At 45.4% G+C, this 16,215-nt stretch overlaps 2 protein-coding genes and 1 pseudogene across 3 annotated transcripts; 2 read left to right on the top strand and 1 right to left on the bottom strand.

Annotated features, from left to right (window-relative positions):
* Positions 1 to 2,062: 2,062 nt before the first annotated feature.
* On the top strand, positions 2,063 to 5,309 carry LOC109943127 (zinc finger BED domain-containing protein RICESLEEPER 2-like). 2 transcript variants are annotated; one of them, XM_020545974.3, is made up of 4 exons: positions 2,063 to 2,149; positions 2,703 to 4,859; positions 4,930 to 4,994; positions 5,090 to 5,309. In XM_020545974.3, coding segments are annotated over exons 2-4 (2,205 nt in total). In that variant the 5' UTR covers positions 2,063 to 2,149; positions 2,703 to 2,720; the 3' UTR covers positions 5,091 to 5,309. The 2 variants fall into 2 exon arrangements, with proteins under 2 accessions (XP_020401563.1, XP_020401562.1); XM_020545973.3 differs by having other exon boundaries at positions 4,930 to 5,309.
* A 2,574-nt stretch (positions 5,310 to 7,883) lies between these two features.
* Positions 7,884 to 10,583, bottom strand: LOC103640754 (probable purple acid phosphatase 20). The gene is made up of 2 exons (XM_008664242.4): positions 10,164 to 10,583; positions 7,884 to 9,182 (listed from the first exon to the last, which is right to left on the bottom strand). The coding sequence occupies exons 1-2, from the start codon at positions 10,314 to 10,316 to the stop codon at positions 7,992 to 7,994; spliced, it is 1,344 nt and encodes a 447-aa protein (XP_008662464.1). The 5' UTR covers positions 10,317 to 10,583; the 3' UTR covers positions 7,884 to 7,991.
* Positions 10,584 to 11,846: 1,263 nt separating this feature from the next.
* On the top strand, positions 11,847 to 15,719 carry LOC103640753 (ribosome-recycling factor, chloroplastic-like; annotated as a pseudogene).
* Positions 15,720 to 16,215: the final 496 nt, after the last annotated feature.

The following is a 16,215-nucleotide window of genomic DNA, read 5'->3' as shown; positions in this document are numbered from 1 at the left end:
TTGTGTTCTTTCGAGCTCTTGCGCTTGGATTGCTTTCTTCTTTCTTTGATTCTTCATTGCGACCAAACTCACTTGTAATTGAGGCAAGAGACACCAATCTTGTGGTGGTCCTTGTGGGAACTTTGTGTTCCAAGTGATTGAGAAGAAAAGCTCACTCGGTCTGAGGGACCGTTTGAGAGAGGGAAAGGGTTGAAAGAGACCCGGTCTTTGTGACCACCTCAACGGGGAGTAGGTTTGCGAGAACCGAACCTCGGTAAAACAAATCCACGTGTCACACCTCTTATGTGCTTGCGATTTGTTTTGCACCCTCTCTCGCGGACTCAATTATATTTCTAACGCTAACCCGACTTGTAGTTGTGACTATTTTTGAGAATTTCAGTTTCGCCCTATTCACCCCCCCCCTCTAGGCGACTTTCAATGATGTTTGTCCCGGGGAGGGGAGTAGTCGTTGTGGTTCCTCGACCGACCCCGGGTAGTACCGCCAGTCGAAGCCGTTGCTGACTCGGTTCTGGTTGCCTGACTCCGAGCTGGGATGCCGTGATCCCTGTCGTACTCCTCCCGGCGGCGGATCTCGTTCTCATGTCGTCGTTCACGCGAAGCGTTGATGGAGCTTCGCGCGTCCCGGCGACTGTTGATGGCGTGTCGTAGATCGTTCGGCGGGTGAGCGAGCGGTAGAAGATGGTTGGCTGCCTAGGTGAACAGTCGTCGATAGCCTTCGGCGTCGGGAGTCCGAGGGAGTCCATCTGCTATCCGAGCTAGTACCCCTCCGACTTCACTCGGCGTGTTCATGGCTCGGGCGAAGTCGGGATTCAGGTTGCGCCCGAAGAGTGGATTTTCCCGGCGCTGCCTTACGTCCTGCTCGGCTTGTTCCTGAGCTCGTCGGCGATCACGTCGGCGAGAATTCCTTCGTTCTCTGAAGACGCGTTCCTCCGGAGTTTCTCCTATCTTCGAGACCTCGTCCCGCGAAACAGGTTGCTCCGGATCCCGTTCTCCGGCCTCATGATGTCGCTGAATGTTTCGGTGTCGGTTTCTCCGCCGGCGGGATTCCCGCTGAGGTGGTTCTTCCACGGGTGCGGTCGGCTCGTCGTCGGAGATGGGGGGCGACTCCACTCTCCCGATGAAGAGGATGTCGGGGTAGAATGGTGCGGCGGTCGTGGCGATTTTCTTCCCGTTCTCCTTTGAGGGCGGAGGAACGGAAAGAACGACTTGCTTCCTCCCGGTCTCTTTCTTCCTTGCGATCTGTGTCCATTCTTTCGTCGGGGAAGTAGACAATGGAGTTCTCCGGGTCAGCGGGCTCTCGGCCCCTGGCTTGCCGAGGGCGATCTTTTTTTGGAGCGCTGGAGGTCGCGCTTTTTCCTTCCTCACCCCGATATTCTCGGAGCGTGTGGGAGTGGACTTCTTCTTTGGCGGATCGGCGATGTGGTGTAGAGTTCCCTCTTCATCTGCTATGGACGAGATCGTTCCAAAGCAGAATACGGATCCGGGTCGGAGGGTGATCTTGCTGTAGAAGGTGACGGCCATTGAGCTAGCTTGGATCGGCGACACACCCCCTACCTGGCGCGCCAGCTATCGGTGTTTTGGGTCCGACCGCACACCCGGGGTTGCCCCTCAAGGTGTTTTAGGAGTAGGACAGTGTCGCCGACTATAGCTAAATGGTTCGTGCCTGATGCACGAGGAACAATGGACAATGTTTACAGGTTCGGGCCGCTTGGAGATGCGTAATACCCTACGTCCTGGTGAGTATGCTTTGCGTATGGGTTACAAGGTTGCTCTCTAAAGCGTAGAGAGTTGAAGTGGATGGTTGAATAGTAATGGGGTCGATCGTTCTGAAGGGGTACCCCCTAGGCCTTATATATTCGACCGTGAGGCAATACATATGGATATGATAACAATGTGCACCTGAAAGATAGTGAACCGCTTTTGTCTATCTTCCTATGATTCTGCCGACTTATTCTCGCCTGGTTACGTCGTTCGAGGCTCCAGCGCGGGAAAGTCGGATCTTCTGTTGTGGTCGCTTGCTCAACGATGTGGCCCAGGGGCCAGGCCGCCAGGCTACCAATCTGCCATCTCTGAATTCCTCCACGCGAGTACGCGACGCACAGGACTACAGGACGCCAGGTCCAAGCTCCAGTTCGCCTGTCACTGTCAGGTTAGTCCAATGCTTCTCAAGTTCTCAAATCTCATCCCGCATGGTTTATAATTTAGATCTTGGCTCCATTGTTCAGATTATTTAATCATTTCTGTGCATTGCTAATTGCTATGTGCCTAAGTCCTATACTCCTATTCCTATACGTGTGCGCATGTGAGTACGTGAATGGCAAAGAAATGGCAAAGAAATGAATGCTAATTATGTGTCGATGTCCTATACTCCTATTCCAAACGCATAGCTCTAGCTGTTGCCTCTTGCCTGTTCGTGTGGGTGGCAATTCGGCCGGCAAAGCATCTGCAATCAACTCTAACGCTCATACACAGCCACACAGTGTGGCTGTGCCCACACAGGATGGTTGCTGTCTCACTGCCTGACTGTTTAGGATGGCCACACTAACATTCCAGAGTCCAATGCTTGTTTAGAATGGTTGTTGTCTCACTGTCTGACTGTTTACTTTTATTCTATCTATAATTTATTTTTCTTTTGTCGATAAGGAGGCTGTGGGCTGCGGTTGTGTGTGTTCCATTTTTCACTTTGTTTTCAATGACTACAGGTTGCAACTTTTTAAGTGATGGAATCAGCCGTGGAAGGAAAGGGGAGGAATGCAAGTGATGGAACTGATTCAGAAAGTAATTCGTTTGACAAGAGGGATGATATGTCTGAAGATGAACTGGTAGTGCTTGGTGGAAAAATTGATGATTCAGCGGACAATGTCAATATTGATGATTCTGAGGACAATGGAAGTAAAAAAGGAGTCAAGAGAAGGCGCAAGAGGGTGCAGATGAAGGCTACAGCTGAAAGGAGCAAAAAGGCAAAATCTAAAGTTTGGGATGCCTTTACTAAGGTGGCTGTGCCGGATACGACAGAGAAGGGGAAGATGATATCAAAGGCAAAATGTAACTATTGTAAGAAGCTATATTCTTACATACAAGGATCAACAACATCTCATTTGTCAAGGCACATGAGAATTTGTGTCGTGTATTTGAAGCATGTGGCAAAGCAACAGGATCAATCTCTTCTAAATTTTGCTCCATCAACAGCAGGTGAATCTGGATCTGGCCTTCCTACTATCACTTCTCCTAAAGATTATAACCATGAGCAAGTAAAAAAACTAATTGCTAAGATGATAATAGTTCATGAGTATCCATTTAGGATGGTTGAGCATACTTGGTTTAACATTGTCATGAGGTATTTGAATCCTTCATATGAGTTCATTGGTAGGAAGACTATAAGAGCTGAATGTTTAAAGATCTATGAGTCTGAAAAAGAATCACTAGCAAAAGTCCTTAAAGGTGTTGAGTACATTTCCCTAACCACTGATTTGTGGACATCCAATCAAACATTATCCTATATGTGTTTGGTTGCACACTACATAGATAATGATTGGAAGATGCAATGTCGTGTCCTGAATTTTTTTGAATTGGACCCCCCACACAAAGGGCCTGTTATAGGACAAGCAGTATATGAATGTGTTGCTGGCTGGAAAATAGAGGATAAAATTGTTTCCATGACTTTAGATACTGCCTCAAACAATGATGGTGCTATTCGAGGTTTGAGGGCCAGATTTTCAGCTAGACAAGGAAGTGCTTTTGTTGCAAAATATTTCCATATCAGATGTTGTGCACACATAATTAATTTGGTTGTTAAGGATGGGACTGCTGCATTGGATTCTTTAATAAGCAATCTAAGATCTACTGTCAAGTATATTAAAAAATCTCCTTCTCGCCTGCATAAGTTTGTGGAGATTTGTAGATCCCTAGCTTTGAAAATTGGAGAAGGGTTGAGTCTTGATGTGTCAACTAGATGGAGTTCAACTTACAAGATGTTGCATACTTGTATAGCTTATAAAGAAGCCATTGAAACATATGCTGATGCAGATTTAAACTATAAATGGGAACCTACAGCTGAAGAGTGGGATTTGGTTATTGCAATTGAACCAATTCTTGCATCTTTAGCTAAAGTTACCACTGCATTGTCTGCTTCTTCATATCCTACTGCGAATCTATTCTATCCTCACATTGTGGATATAAAAATTGCATTGAGGGCAGCAATGGTCTCCAATAATTTGAATTTGAGAACAATGGGTAATGCTATGATGGAAAAGTTTAACAAGTATTGGGAAGAAAAGAATAATGTTATGGTGATTGCTACTATTCTTGATCCAAGGTATAAAATGAGATTTATTGAGTGGTGGTTCAATAAGATATTTGATGAACATCAAGTTTTGTTTGAATTAGAAGATGTTCGTAGTGAGTTAGAAAAACTTTATGGGGATTTTGAGGTGCAGCATAGAGAGAGAAAAGAGTCTCAAAGCAAATCTAATGCTTCCTCATCTTTGAGTATTGAAAGATCATGTAGTTTGCCATCCGCTTCATGTCAATTTCAGTCTTTCTTGTCATCAACTCAGTCTAACCCATCAAAGAGCGAGTTGCTTATCTATTTGGAGGAGACTAATGTGTGTTTATCGGACAAAGAGTTTGATTTGCTGAATTGGTGGAAGGTTAATTCACATAGATTTCCAGTGGTGTCGAGAATGGCAAAGAAATTCCTAACTATACCGGCGACATCAGTGTCTTCGGAGTCTACTTTTAGCACGGGAGGTAGAACTCTTGATGATTATCGTAGTTCTCTAAGGCCTTCAATGGTGGAGGCATTGGTATGCTCTTCTAGCTGGATCCGAGGAACACATGATGGAAGCATGATATATGTGGTATGTTGATCTTGTATATTTCTTAAAGTTTTATTATTTCACACATTAATTGAACTTTGTATTTTATCAGGAAGAAGATGATGAGGACAATGTTGAGAACATTCTGTTTCCAAAAAGCTTGGTGGAAAGCAACTAGTAAGAGATCTGAATTCTAATACTCTTTGTTAGAATATAGGGGAAACATGAATTATTTAGTGCTATTTGTAAACTAATTAGAATTGCCTTCACAGAATTTGGAAGAATTGGATGGAGACAAGTAGACAACTATAAGACAAGCTAAGCTAAGGAGTAAGGACGTCAAGAGTCAAGACTCAAGAGAAAAGATGCATCATTTGAATTAATTTTGTCGTTGAAACTTTGAGATACTGAATATTTTGAGCTTATCAATGGATTATGCATTGCTCTTGTATACTTTGAGATACTGCTGCTGGTTTAAAATGTCTTATTGTATGTTTTGAGGAGTAGCGTATCTTCTTGTATGTTTTGAGATGATTTTATGGAATATATATACAACTGGAGGTTGGGCTCGCGAGCCGGCTCGAGCCAGCTCGCGAGCCTGCACCGAGCCGAGCCTGATGGCAGAGCTCGCCAGACGACCGAGCCGAGCCTGGCTCGGCTCGCTACTGTACCGAGCCCGACCGAGCCGAGCCGAGCCTGGCTCGGCTCGGCTCGTTTCCAGCCCTAGATGTGGGGCCGTCCGGGTTTGCGCCCACCCGGCCTTATGTCGATCTGCTTCACTAGTCGTTTCTCCCAGACCCATGAAGGAGTGACCTCACGATTTATTGGGCTCTTGGGCCTTTCGTGAGGTCTTTTATCCTTCCAGTGGACCTGGGGGATATCTGTCCCCCACAATATGTATATGTCAATGTGTTTTGTGATATGTATATGTGAATGTGTTTTGTGAATTATGTATTTTGATTGTGAATCTGTATATATGTGAATTGTGATATTGTGTATTTTGCTGTGAATTATTAATAGGTGCAGAAAAATTTGTTTGGGGGGGGAACCATCAATTTTCGTATATTTTCGTCGGCCATCAGCGGGCCGACGAAAATACCGGGCATGTATTTTCGTCGGCCCCACCTGGCCGACGAAAATAGCCTGGGCACGTATTTTCGTCGGCCAGCACCGGGCCGACGAATATAGTCAGTCAACCAATTATTTTCGTCGGCCTTGGGAAAGCCGACGAAAATAGGTATTTTTCGTCGGTACCGACGGAAATAGGTGCCTATTTTCGTCGAACTTATTTTCGGCGGCTATTTTTTTCGGTTTAGGCTTATTTTCGTGGGCTTGGACCACGAAAATTTAGGTGTTTCCTGTAGTGAAGAGGAGGAGGAGGAGGAGGAGAAGAAGAAGAAGAAAGGACAAGCGCGAAGCACGTATTTAGGAACCTGTGGTATTGCACTGTATAAGCAGACTACAGTACAGCGTACTACTGCAGGCATGGAGGAGAGTTGATTAGGGACAGAGGACTTGCTCAGCATGGCCTGTTACGCACGCAGTGCACAGTACTCTGGGGGTAGTCAAGAGTGCCAGGCCAGGCGAGGATATCTCCTCTTTCATGAATGGAGTTTACGGTGAGCGTACGCATACACACCAGCAAGCACATCTGCATCCCTGCCAGCAGCAGCAGTCAAGGGAGAGAGCATTTATTAGCATTGGTCGGTGCTCGGCTTCTACTGATCTTTAAGAGCTTTGAACAATGGCTGGGGCTTCACGTTGTCCCTTCCTGGCTTCCCAGTTCAATCTCTTCAAGAGCTTTGAACAATGGCTGGGGCTTCACGTTGTCCCTTCCTGGCTTCCCAGTTCAATCTCTTCAAGAGCTTTGAACAATGGCTGGGGCTCATGCATGCTATACATGCATGGTGTATGCAGTATGGTACTCTCTCTCTCCAGTATAGTTTTTTCAGTTTTATTATTAAACCGTCAAGAATGCGATTGATATAGATACGAAGTTTTGGATCCATGAGGCTAAAATGACTGACTAAAATTATAGAAATTTAATAGAATGTAATCGTACAATCAGGATATAAGAGTAAAGGATAGTTTTTAAAAATATATGTATATATTTAGAGGAGGTAAGAGGATTATTTTAAAAAATATTTTATAAGATGCTCTCATACTAATATATAGAGTTTTGCATACAATATATACCTTTCCAAATTTAAACTGTAACAAATAAGGGAACAAATCAAGTGTATATGATGCTATATCATGACCATTTATATTAGATCTAATGTTTTTGGATGCTCTGTATATTATTTTACGAAGAATATATTTCGAGCCAGGTGTAAGTGGTGGATGGTAGTTGTGGAGATGTTTTTTTTGCAAAATATACATGGTTCTTAGATATTAGATCTATGGTGGATAGTTATGCATGGTTTAATATGTAAATCCAGGGGCGGATTTCCGACCGGGGCTGCCTGGGCTGTAGCCCCGGTCGCGGCCCAACAACGAGAGGCCCAGCGCCTAAGCCGCCACACGCCAGCCCAGCGCCTCAGCCGCGACCGCGAGCCCTGGGCCTGTGCTGCGCCTACCCTAACCAGTAACTAGTCGTCTCCGCGCCAAGGAGACACCCAGAGACGCCGGCATCGCGCTTCTGCGCCACCGCCCAGGCGCGAGGCGCCCACGGCCCCACGCCCCGACCCGACGGCTCGACGCCCCGGAGCACCGCCACCGGCCGCCGCACCCGCACGCCCGCACCTCGGCTGCTCGGCACCTCGCCACTTCGCTAGCTCGCCTAGTCGCCTGGAGCCGCCGCCCACCGAGGCCGAGCCGGACCGCGAGGTGCGAACTGCGGAGCCCGGAGGACCAGAGCAGCAGACAGCCCGTCACCGCGCCACGCCCGAGCAGCCGTGCGGTGCGAGAGCGCTTCTGCGGTTATGCCCGATCGAGTTTGATTTGAAGTTTTAATTTGAATTTGATTATTTATTTGATAGTGATCTCATGTAGTCATATTTAATTGTAGGAATTATAAGATGGACAATTTTTTTTTTGTTTTAGCCTTAACTTAGTAGGTCCCTCTAATTGGATCAATCCTGGATCCGCTACTGTGTAAATCATATACAATAGAGTCTCATATGATATGCTTTCAATAATAAATTAACCCCAAACTAGTAAACAGACACATTACTACATCATCTTGATGCTTCGGTTGCAAGTTGGGTTGGCCGCGAGGCTGTTGATCCACACTTGGTCAGCAACCACTGGTTGGTTGTCGTCGTTGCGGTGCCACGTCCAGAGCGCGTGCGTGGCGTTGACCACCTCGAGTCGGCCGTGGCCGAAGCTGGCCTCACGGAACGCCGAGATCGACGGCTGGGGGTCGATGAACTTGTTGGCCAGCCCCTCCCGGTTGCCGCCGTCGCCTATGGTGACGTAGACGGGGCCGCAGGGGTCCTCCTTGCCGGCGTAGACGCGGTGGAACCGCTCGTACGCGTGGACGTGGCCCGCGAACACCGCGTCGACACGCGCGCCGTGGTACAGAAGCGCCTCCATGGCGTCCCGCATGGCGTCGCCTTCCCCCTGGTGCGCCTCGTTGCTGCTGTACCACGGCACGTGCACGAGCGCCAGCACGAAGGCCGGCGGGGTGCCGCGGCGGCGGAGCGCCGCGAGGTCGGCGCGGAGCCAGCGGAGCTGCGCGCTCCCTGCGGCGTAGTCGGCGTAGGAGCCCAGCATGAGGACGTGCACGGCGCCGCCGGCCACGTCGAAGGAGTAGAAGAGGTTGTCGTCCGACGGCGGCGCGGCGGCGACGCTGTCGGCGGCGGCATAGTCGTAGGGCATGCGCCACCGCGCGTTGTACGCCTTGAAGGGTCGCGGCTCCAGCAACGGCAGGCGCTCGACCTCGTGGTTGCCCTGCGTCACCATCCAGGGCCGCGCGCTCGCCAGCGGCTCGACGAGGCGGCCGTACGAGTCCCACCGGGGCTGCACGAGGTCGGCGTACGACAGGTCGCCCGGGAGGAGCAGCGCGTCGTAGTCGGCCGCGGCGACGTGCTTGAGCGTGGACTCCGTCCACCCCGTCTGGCCTAGGTCCCCGACGACAACGAAGCGGAAGGGCAGCGCGGCCGGCGGCGTCCGGAAGGAGAGCTCCCGCGAGGAGCTGCCGCTGCAGCGGTAGTAGTAGTTTGTGCTGGGCTGCAGCGGCCCGATGACGGCGTCGTGGATGCTGCCAGACTGGTAGAGCACGTAGGAGTAGGCTGTCGTGTTCCCGGTCGCGGAGAATGGGTACTGGCCTGGGTCCGTGCCGTAGTCGACAGTCGCCGGCGCGTCGGCCGCGGTGATCCATGACACCCGTACCTTGTCTGGCCCTACCAGTGATATGTGCACCTGGAATTCGCGTCGGCATGCACTAGTTAGTTAGCTCACTAACCTAAAGCTAATTTTTCGATGCGGCGCCCGTGATTAGGCACAAGCAACAGGTAACCGGCACGCGTGCTGACACGTCGTGCGTTGTCAGGGCAATGGCCCGTGATTAGGCAGGAAACTGAGCTGCGTCTCTTCTCTCAGCTAGCTGTGTGGACCCATACGTGCTGAGTCCAGGCACAATAATTCCTTCCTACCTTGAAACTTTCCCAGCACTACATGTATCATCGTGTACGGCATATATATAAAGCAAAAGTAATATACAAAGAAAAGATAAAAATATTTATTCTCCTAATTTGGAACGGCATATGAGACAATATTAATCATATAATTAGGTCCTGGATTGCTAACAAGAAAACAACACATAGAAAAAAACTTCTAATTGGAGTGGCGGCAATGTTTTGGTCTATTTGGCTTTGTCGCAATGATGTTGTTTTTACTTTTAAACCAAAACCATCAATTATGCAGGTTCTTTTCAGGGCAACATACTGGCTCAGATTCTGGAGATTGTTGCAGAAAGAACAACCTCAACACGAGATTCTTGCGGTATGTCGATCCTTAGAAGTGGTGGCTATGGAGATCTTTGCAAGCCATGGATGGAGGTCCAATGCTAAATTAAAAGGAGCTTGATTTGTTGATGTTTTATTTCAAAGAATGTTTACGATGGATGGTTGTTTTTTCGATTTGTAAGGCCGTATGTAAGAGATTGCAAAAGGCTGGAACATTTTGTTTCCATAATCAAAAAAAATATGAGCCATTAACGAGAGAAATGCCACGCTGCAGATGACGACCATGGATCTGGCAGTGACGACCAGGATGCATGTTTGCTGCCCCCGCAACAGACAGACAATCTCGTGTGCGCGTCCGAGATGGAAGGCCAACAAAAACTTACTCAAGCAATCGCAGGTATTTTCATAATTATCCAGACAGAGCAACGCGGCGTACCTGCTGCGGCGTCTGCCCGTCGGCGCCGGCGTCGTCCTCGAGCAGCGACGACAGCGTGGCCCTCGGCGGCGGCCGCACGTACGTAGACGTCACGGCGAGGGACGCCGGCAGCGCGAGGACGAGGAGCGCCAGCGCCAGCGCCGCCGTGGCCATTGATTGGCACAGCAGCAACCTGCTCTCGATCCTTCTGCTGCCTGAATCTAGACGGCTCTGCAGCAGCACACAAGCGGAAATGGAAAGAGGATGTGGGAAATTGGAATGGCTGGCCCTGGACGGGGATGGTCACGGCCTCACGGGCAGGCATTTATAAGCACAGCACAGCACGAGGCGAGGCGGCGGCCAGCCGGCCACACCCAGCGGCCAGCTCGATGGATACACATCAGCCGACGAGGTACGCTGAATGATGAACGTACGCATTGTTCTTACGTGTGTTTCCGCTCGTCGTGTCAGGTACGTACGAATCTGGCGTTCGGATATGCTAATGTTTTGGGCGTCTGAAAGAAACAGGGAGGGGGGCAGAGAAGCTTTTGTTGACTGCTTGATGAGTGCAGTGCAGGGAGAGGGAACTAACTGCCAAACTCGGGTCGGGTGGGATGCCGTGCCGTGTTTATTCGGCGGGCGGTGGGTTTTTGTTTCAGCCGACTATTCTATAGAACGCCACGCCACGCCACGCCACTGATGTCAGTCACGTCATGTGTGGACTGGAGATAGATCCACCGCAGCAGTTTGACCACGCACTTCTGATATGAGCTTACCGCGGTTTCTAACCAACGCCAAGTAATTTTATACGTCAAAATGGGTTTTCATGGAAACAAATTTGCTGCGGTAGTGCCGTGGTACAGGCCAGCGCTGCGACCGTTTTTTTTTTTGCAATTTAACATTAAAAAAACTACTTTTGGAATATATTTAGAATATGGTTTTTGTACGTCTATAAATATAGGACATTATTGTAACTTTTACTCTATGGTTAATAGTGGGTCTGTTTAGTCGTTGTTGTTTGCTCCTTCATATTGAAGATGATTTTTCCACGTAAATCTTTGTTTCTATTTTATTTTCTAAATATTATTATTTAAAGTTTAAATGTATGGTTCAGGTCTTACCAATATAGGTATCAAAAAATAATAATCTATCTTTCTCTTTATAATGACTACTATCTCACATTTGTCGTTGAGCGAGATAAATCTTTTGTATGGTTGTTATATATACATGTTATATTTTTAATATCTTACGTTTAAATGCATGAATGACTACCCTATGTGTTGACATATTAATTCATTGGAAGAGGCCAAGCAGCAGTGCACAGCTGCGAGCTGTTGTTGCTTTTCTTTGTTTTTTTACATTAACTCTTTGACTGTTTTTCCTTCGTAGAATGGTTGGTTAAATGACTATATCTGTATAGAGAGAAATATGAAAACCAAAATAGTATCAAGTCCGCATTGACATTTCCTTATTATGAAAGCAGGAAGGATTGCCGCTCTCACGTTAGTCCACGTCGGCAAGAAATCCGTGGCCGTTCGATCGTTCTCACCCCTGCGCCGTGTGTGGATGATTCTAGGAGGTTTCTTCTCTCACCAACTCTCGCCTCACTCCTCCAATTTCGCCAGCTCTCTCACCCTACGTCTCCAATCTCCGGCTGCGTTTGCTCCGCCGGCGCTCCACCCGCCCCACCGTCCACCGGCTCCCATGGCGCTCCACGTCGTCTCCCCTGCGGCGGTCTCCTCCCCGTTGCGCGCCCTCTCACTAGGGGTGTAAACGGTACGGATATTATCCGACCATCCGACCGTCCGAAGAGACTAATTATTCGTCTGGATAATTTTTTTCGGATATCCGCAGAATTTTCGGATTTCGGATTCGAATTCGGATAGTACAGTTCGGATATCGGATACGAATATGAGATGACTGATATCCGTCGGATTTCGGATATCCGGATATCTTCTCGGATAACTGTCCGGATTTCATATTTCGGATATCCGGACATCTACCTAGATATCTTACCAGATTTCATATTTCAGATATTCGGATAGTTACATGTGGAATCGCCCTAAATATCTAAGTTTCAACGTAATCAATACTTCACTTTATCATTTTCATATGGGGACTTGAGGTTGTGTTCTTATATAATGTTTATTGATCCTGGTAACCTATTTGCAATTTTCGGTCGATAGTGGAATATTTTATGAATTTAAATGCATTTTCATAATTTTCTATAGAAAAAATTATAATAATACACAAATAGTCTCAAAAAATTATGAAATTTGACGGAGGAGCAATATATGCCCATATACCATCCTAAAAAATGTTTGGGCCATAAAATCTAAAGATTGTCAGCGTTTCTTTCAATTCACTTTCACTTGTTACGTGAGTTACATGTGATATCACCTTAACTATCCAAATTTTAACATAATCAATACTTTAATTTATCATTTTCACATGAGGATTTGAGGTTATCTTTTTATATGATGTTTATTAGTTTTGGTAACTTATTTGCCATTTTCGGTCGACATTATAATATTTTATGAATTTAATTGCATTTTAATGATTTTCTATAGAAAGAAAATAATAATACACAAATAGCCTAAAAAATCATGAAATTTGACAAAGGGGTAACATATGTACACATTGAATTCTAAAAAATGTTTGGACCATAAATTCCATAATGTGCTAGGGATTTTTTCATTTCACTTCTACTTATTGCGTGAGTTACATGTAAAATCACCATAGTTATCCAAGTTTCAACATAATCAATACTTCACTTTATCATTTTCACATAGGGACTTCATATTATCTTTAATAGAATGTTTATTGGTCCTGGTAACTTATTTGCATTTTTTGGTAGACACTAGATTATTTTATGATTTTAATTGCATTTTGATGATTTTTTGTAGAAAGAAATTAATAATACACAAATAGCCTTAGAAATTCATAAAATTTGACGGAGGGTTAACATTTGTCTACATAAAATTCTAAAAAAATGTTTGGACCATAAAGTCCATAAGATGCCAGTGATTCTTTTCATTTTCTTACACTTGTGTGAGTTACACGTGAAATCATCTTAAGTATCCAGGTTTCAACATAACCTTTACTTCACTTTCTCATTTTCATGTAGGGACTTGAGGTTATCTTCTTATGGATTGTTTATTAGTCTTGATAACTTATTTACAATTTTTGGTCGATACTATAATATTTTATGGATTTAAATGCATTTTGATGATTTTCTGAAAAAATAAATTAATAATACACAAATAGTCCCAGAAATTCACGAAATTTGGTGTATGAGTAACATATGTCCATATAACATCCTCAAAAATGTTTGAAACATAAAAACCACAAGATGTCATCAATTATTTCATTTTATTTCTACTTATTTACACTACAAGAATATTGACCTTCTATGACGTTCTGATGGTATCATAAGCGTCACAGAATGTGCGTAATTAAATGTCTTCTGTGACGAAACATAAAAAATTATGACGTTTCTAAGGAGGAATATTCTTAGGAACGTCATTATTTATTATGTTTCGTCACAGAATATCTTTAATTACGCACCTTCTGTGACGCTTATTATACCATCAAAACGTCATAGAAGGTCAATTTTCTTGTAGTGTTATGAAACCCATAATGATTACATATGAAACCACCATAATAATAAGTGAAACCACATATCATAATAACACGTGAAACCACATATCATAGTCATCAATATTTTATTAATTTAATTGTATTTTAATGATTTTCTACATAAAGAAATTAATAATACTCAAAATAGCCTTAAAAATTCCAAAAATGTTTGGACTAAAGGAGGGACTAAATGATTACAACTATGATATGTGTGGAATGGTGTCTTACACAATATCCGACAAAAATATTCGTTACCGACGCTATTCGTGTCCGATTAGCTCCGTATTCGATCCACGACTATCCGTATTTGTATTCGAGAACATCCGTATTTGTATTCGTATTCGAAGCTATCCGTATTCGAATTCGAATCCGACTAAAAATATGAAAACAAATATGATTTCATCGATATCCGTCTGTATTCGATCCGATTACACCCCTACCTCTCACGCAGCCTCCCCCAGCGCCCAGGTCCGCCCCTCTTTCCCCCCTCCCTGCCTCCCAGAATGCGCGAAATAGTTTTGGCGATGAGCCGAACACCACAGAACGTTAGACGACAACCTAGTGATTTGCTTGCCTGCCATTCGCGCTACACGAACAGAATTCCTACTCACGTTTGATAATATATGCAGTTCCGTCTGCTTTGGGGATAATGCTGTCGAATAGATGACACTTGCTAAGGCGTTTATGGGACTTTTTTCTTTTTTTCCCGCGACCTTGCCTAAGCACTTTTTTCATTAAGAGAAAATGCTTTCTGGGATAATCAAATTTGTTGTAGGTAGTAGTCCGCCCGAAATTTGCTCAGTTATGGACTTATGGTCTACAGAGGATAGTTGCACTACTCGATCTCACAAAGTATGGGTGTTCAGTAATTAGTTTAACAGTGATTGCTGTGAAAAACAGATAATGTGGCAAACTCTTGACAATAGATGTCCTACTTCACAGGCTGTGGTTGTTTACCAAAGCAGTCCGTCATGATTTACTCCACAAAATTTGCAAAACCTCAGGCTGGACCGGTGGACTTCGCTGGTAGGCCTCTGGTTTTTGGACGCTCGGACAAGAGGCGAGTGGTTACTGGTTACAGATAGATACATTTTCCCCATGTTATGGGTTATCAGATTAGTCTTCATTAGCTTTTGATTCTCATGATATCAGAGCAATTTTGATGCATGCCAATATTGAAGAAATCGAAGCGGAGAAATCCCTCATTGAAGACCAAGCTGTATGTTATAGTGTATCTGCATTGAGAAGGCCCTTTTGCCTTGTCAGGTTTTGTTCCTCTCGTTTTGACTAGCTGCTGGTGTGTCTTCAGAAAGAAAAGATGGAGAAGGCAATCGAAACGTCCAAGCTAACTTCAACACTGTGAGGACAGGACGTGCAAACCCGGCCATGCTTGACCGGATTGAGGTTTCATGGCTCGCCCTTGTTCTTTTTTTTCTTATATATGATGAAGTGCTAAGTGTTGCATGATCAAATATATTACCCTGTGTTGGGCACATCTTTCATTTTGCATGCTTGTTATGGTTTCCTGCTTAGCTGAAACTTTGTACAATATAGTGTTTCTCATAGCTCACTAACTGTAAATATAATACCCTTATCTGATTTTAGCAAAGCAGAGTTTAGTGGCTGATTCAACTTTAGCGCACAGAGACGACCGGAACTGGTTGTACTATTCTATTCAACTAAGATTCAATAAATGTTTCTTACAGGTTGAGTACTACGGAACTCCAGTAAACTTGAAGAGCATTGCACAGATAAGCACTCCAGATGTAACTTCTCTTCTTATTCAACCATATGATAAGTCAAGGTAAGCTTATACTAAAAAAAGACAACACGCGCGTAGGCGCGCGCGTAATGCACTAGTATTATTACGTTAGATATAATGTAATGACCTGCATGGGCCAACTTATCAGGGCCAGAGATCATGGGCTCATGGCGTAGGGGTGAAGTGGGCCTACGAGTTCAAAGATAATAAATTAAGTTTCTACACAATTGGCTATTTGGCTTTGCCATCATCAATCAATACGATAAAAGCAAAGGAACGGTTGCACGGACATGCGTTGCAATCTTGCAACTAGGGCCATGACTATACTCCGCACCGAAGGCTACACATCTTAGTTTTTTATTCTATACTACTGAAATATAGTTGCTCAAGAATCTTTGCAAACAGTGGAATATACTCCGTGTCGGGGACCATAATTAGGGGTACCCTCAAGACTCCTGTCGGGGACCATAATTAGGGGTACCCTCAAGGCTCCTAAATCTCAGCTGGTAACCCCCATCAGCTCAAAGTTGCAAAGGCCTGATGGGTGCGACTAAGTCAAGGATCGGTCCATTCGAGGGACGCGATCACGCCTCGCCCGAGCCCAGCCTCGGGCAAGGGCAGTCGACCCCGGAGGATCTACGTCTCTGTCACACCCGGTTTTAGAAGGTAAGG

Source organism: Zea mays, chromosome 10, assembly GCF_902167145.1.
Source record: "Zea mays cultivar B73 chromosome 10, Zm-B73-REFERENCE-NAM-5.0, whole genome shotgun sequence".
NCBI lineage: Eukaryota > Viridiplantae > Streptophyta > Magnoliopsida > Poales > Poaceae > Zea > Zea mays.
The sequence above is the reverse complement of the archived record's forward strand: the minus strand, read 5'-3'. Positions and strand labels throughout refer to the sequence as shown.

Bases quoted from the DNA above. Each gene is read 5' to 3' on its own strand.
- LOC109943127 (XM_020545974.3), top strand. From the start codon at position 2,721: ATGGAATCAGCCGTGGAAGGAAAGGGGAGGAATGCAAGTGATGGAACT. The intron at 4,860-4,929 runs GTATGTTGATCT...GTATTTTATCAG, and splicing joins ATGGAAGCATGATATATGTG to GAAGAAGATGATGAGGACAA.
- LOC103640754 (XM_008664242.4), bottom strand. From the start codon at position 10,316: ATGGCCACGGCGGCGCTGGCGCTGGCGCTCCTCGTCCTCGCGCTGCCG. The intron at 9,183-10,163 runs GTACGCCGCGTT...CGCGAATTCCAG, and splicing joins ACGGGCAGACGCCGCAGCAG to GTGCACATATCACTGGTAGG.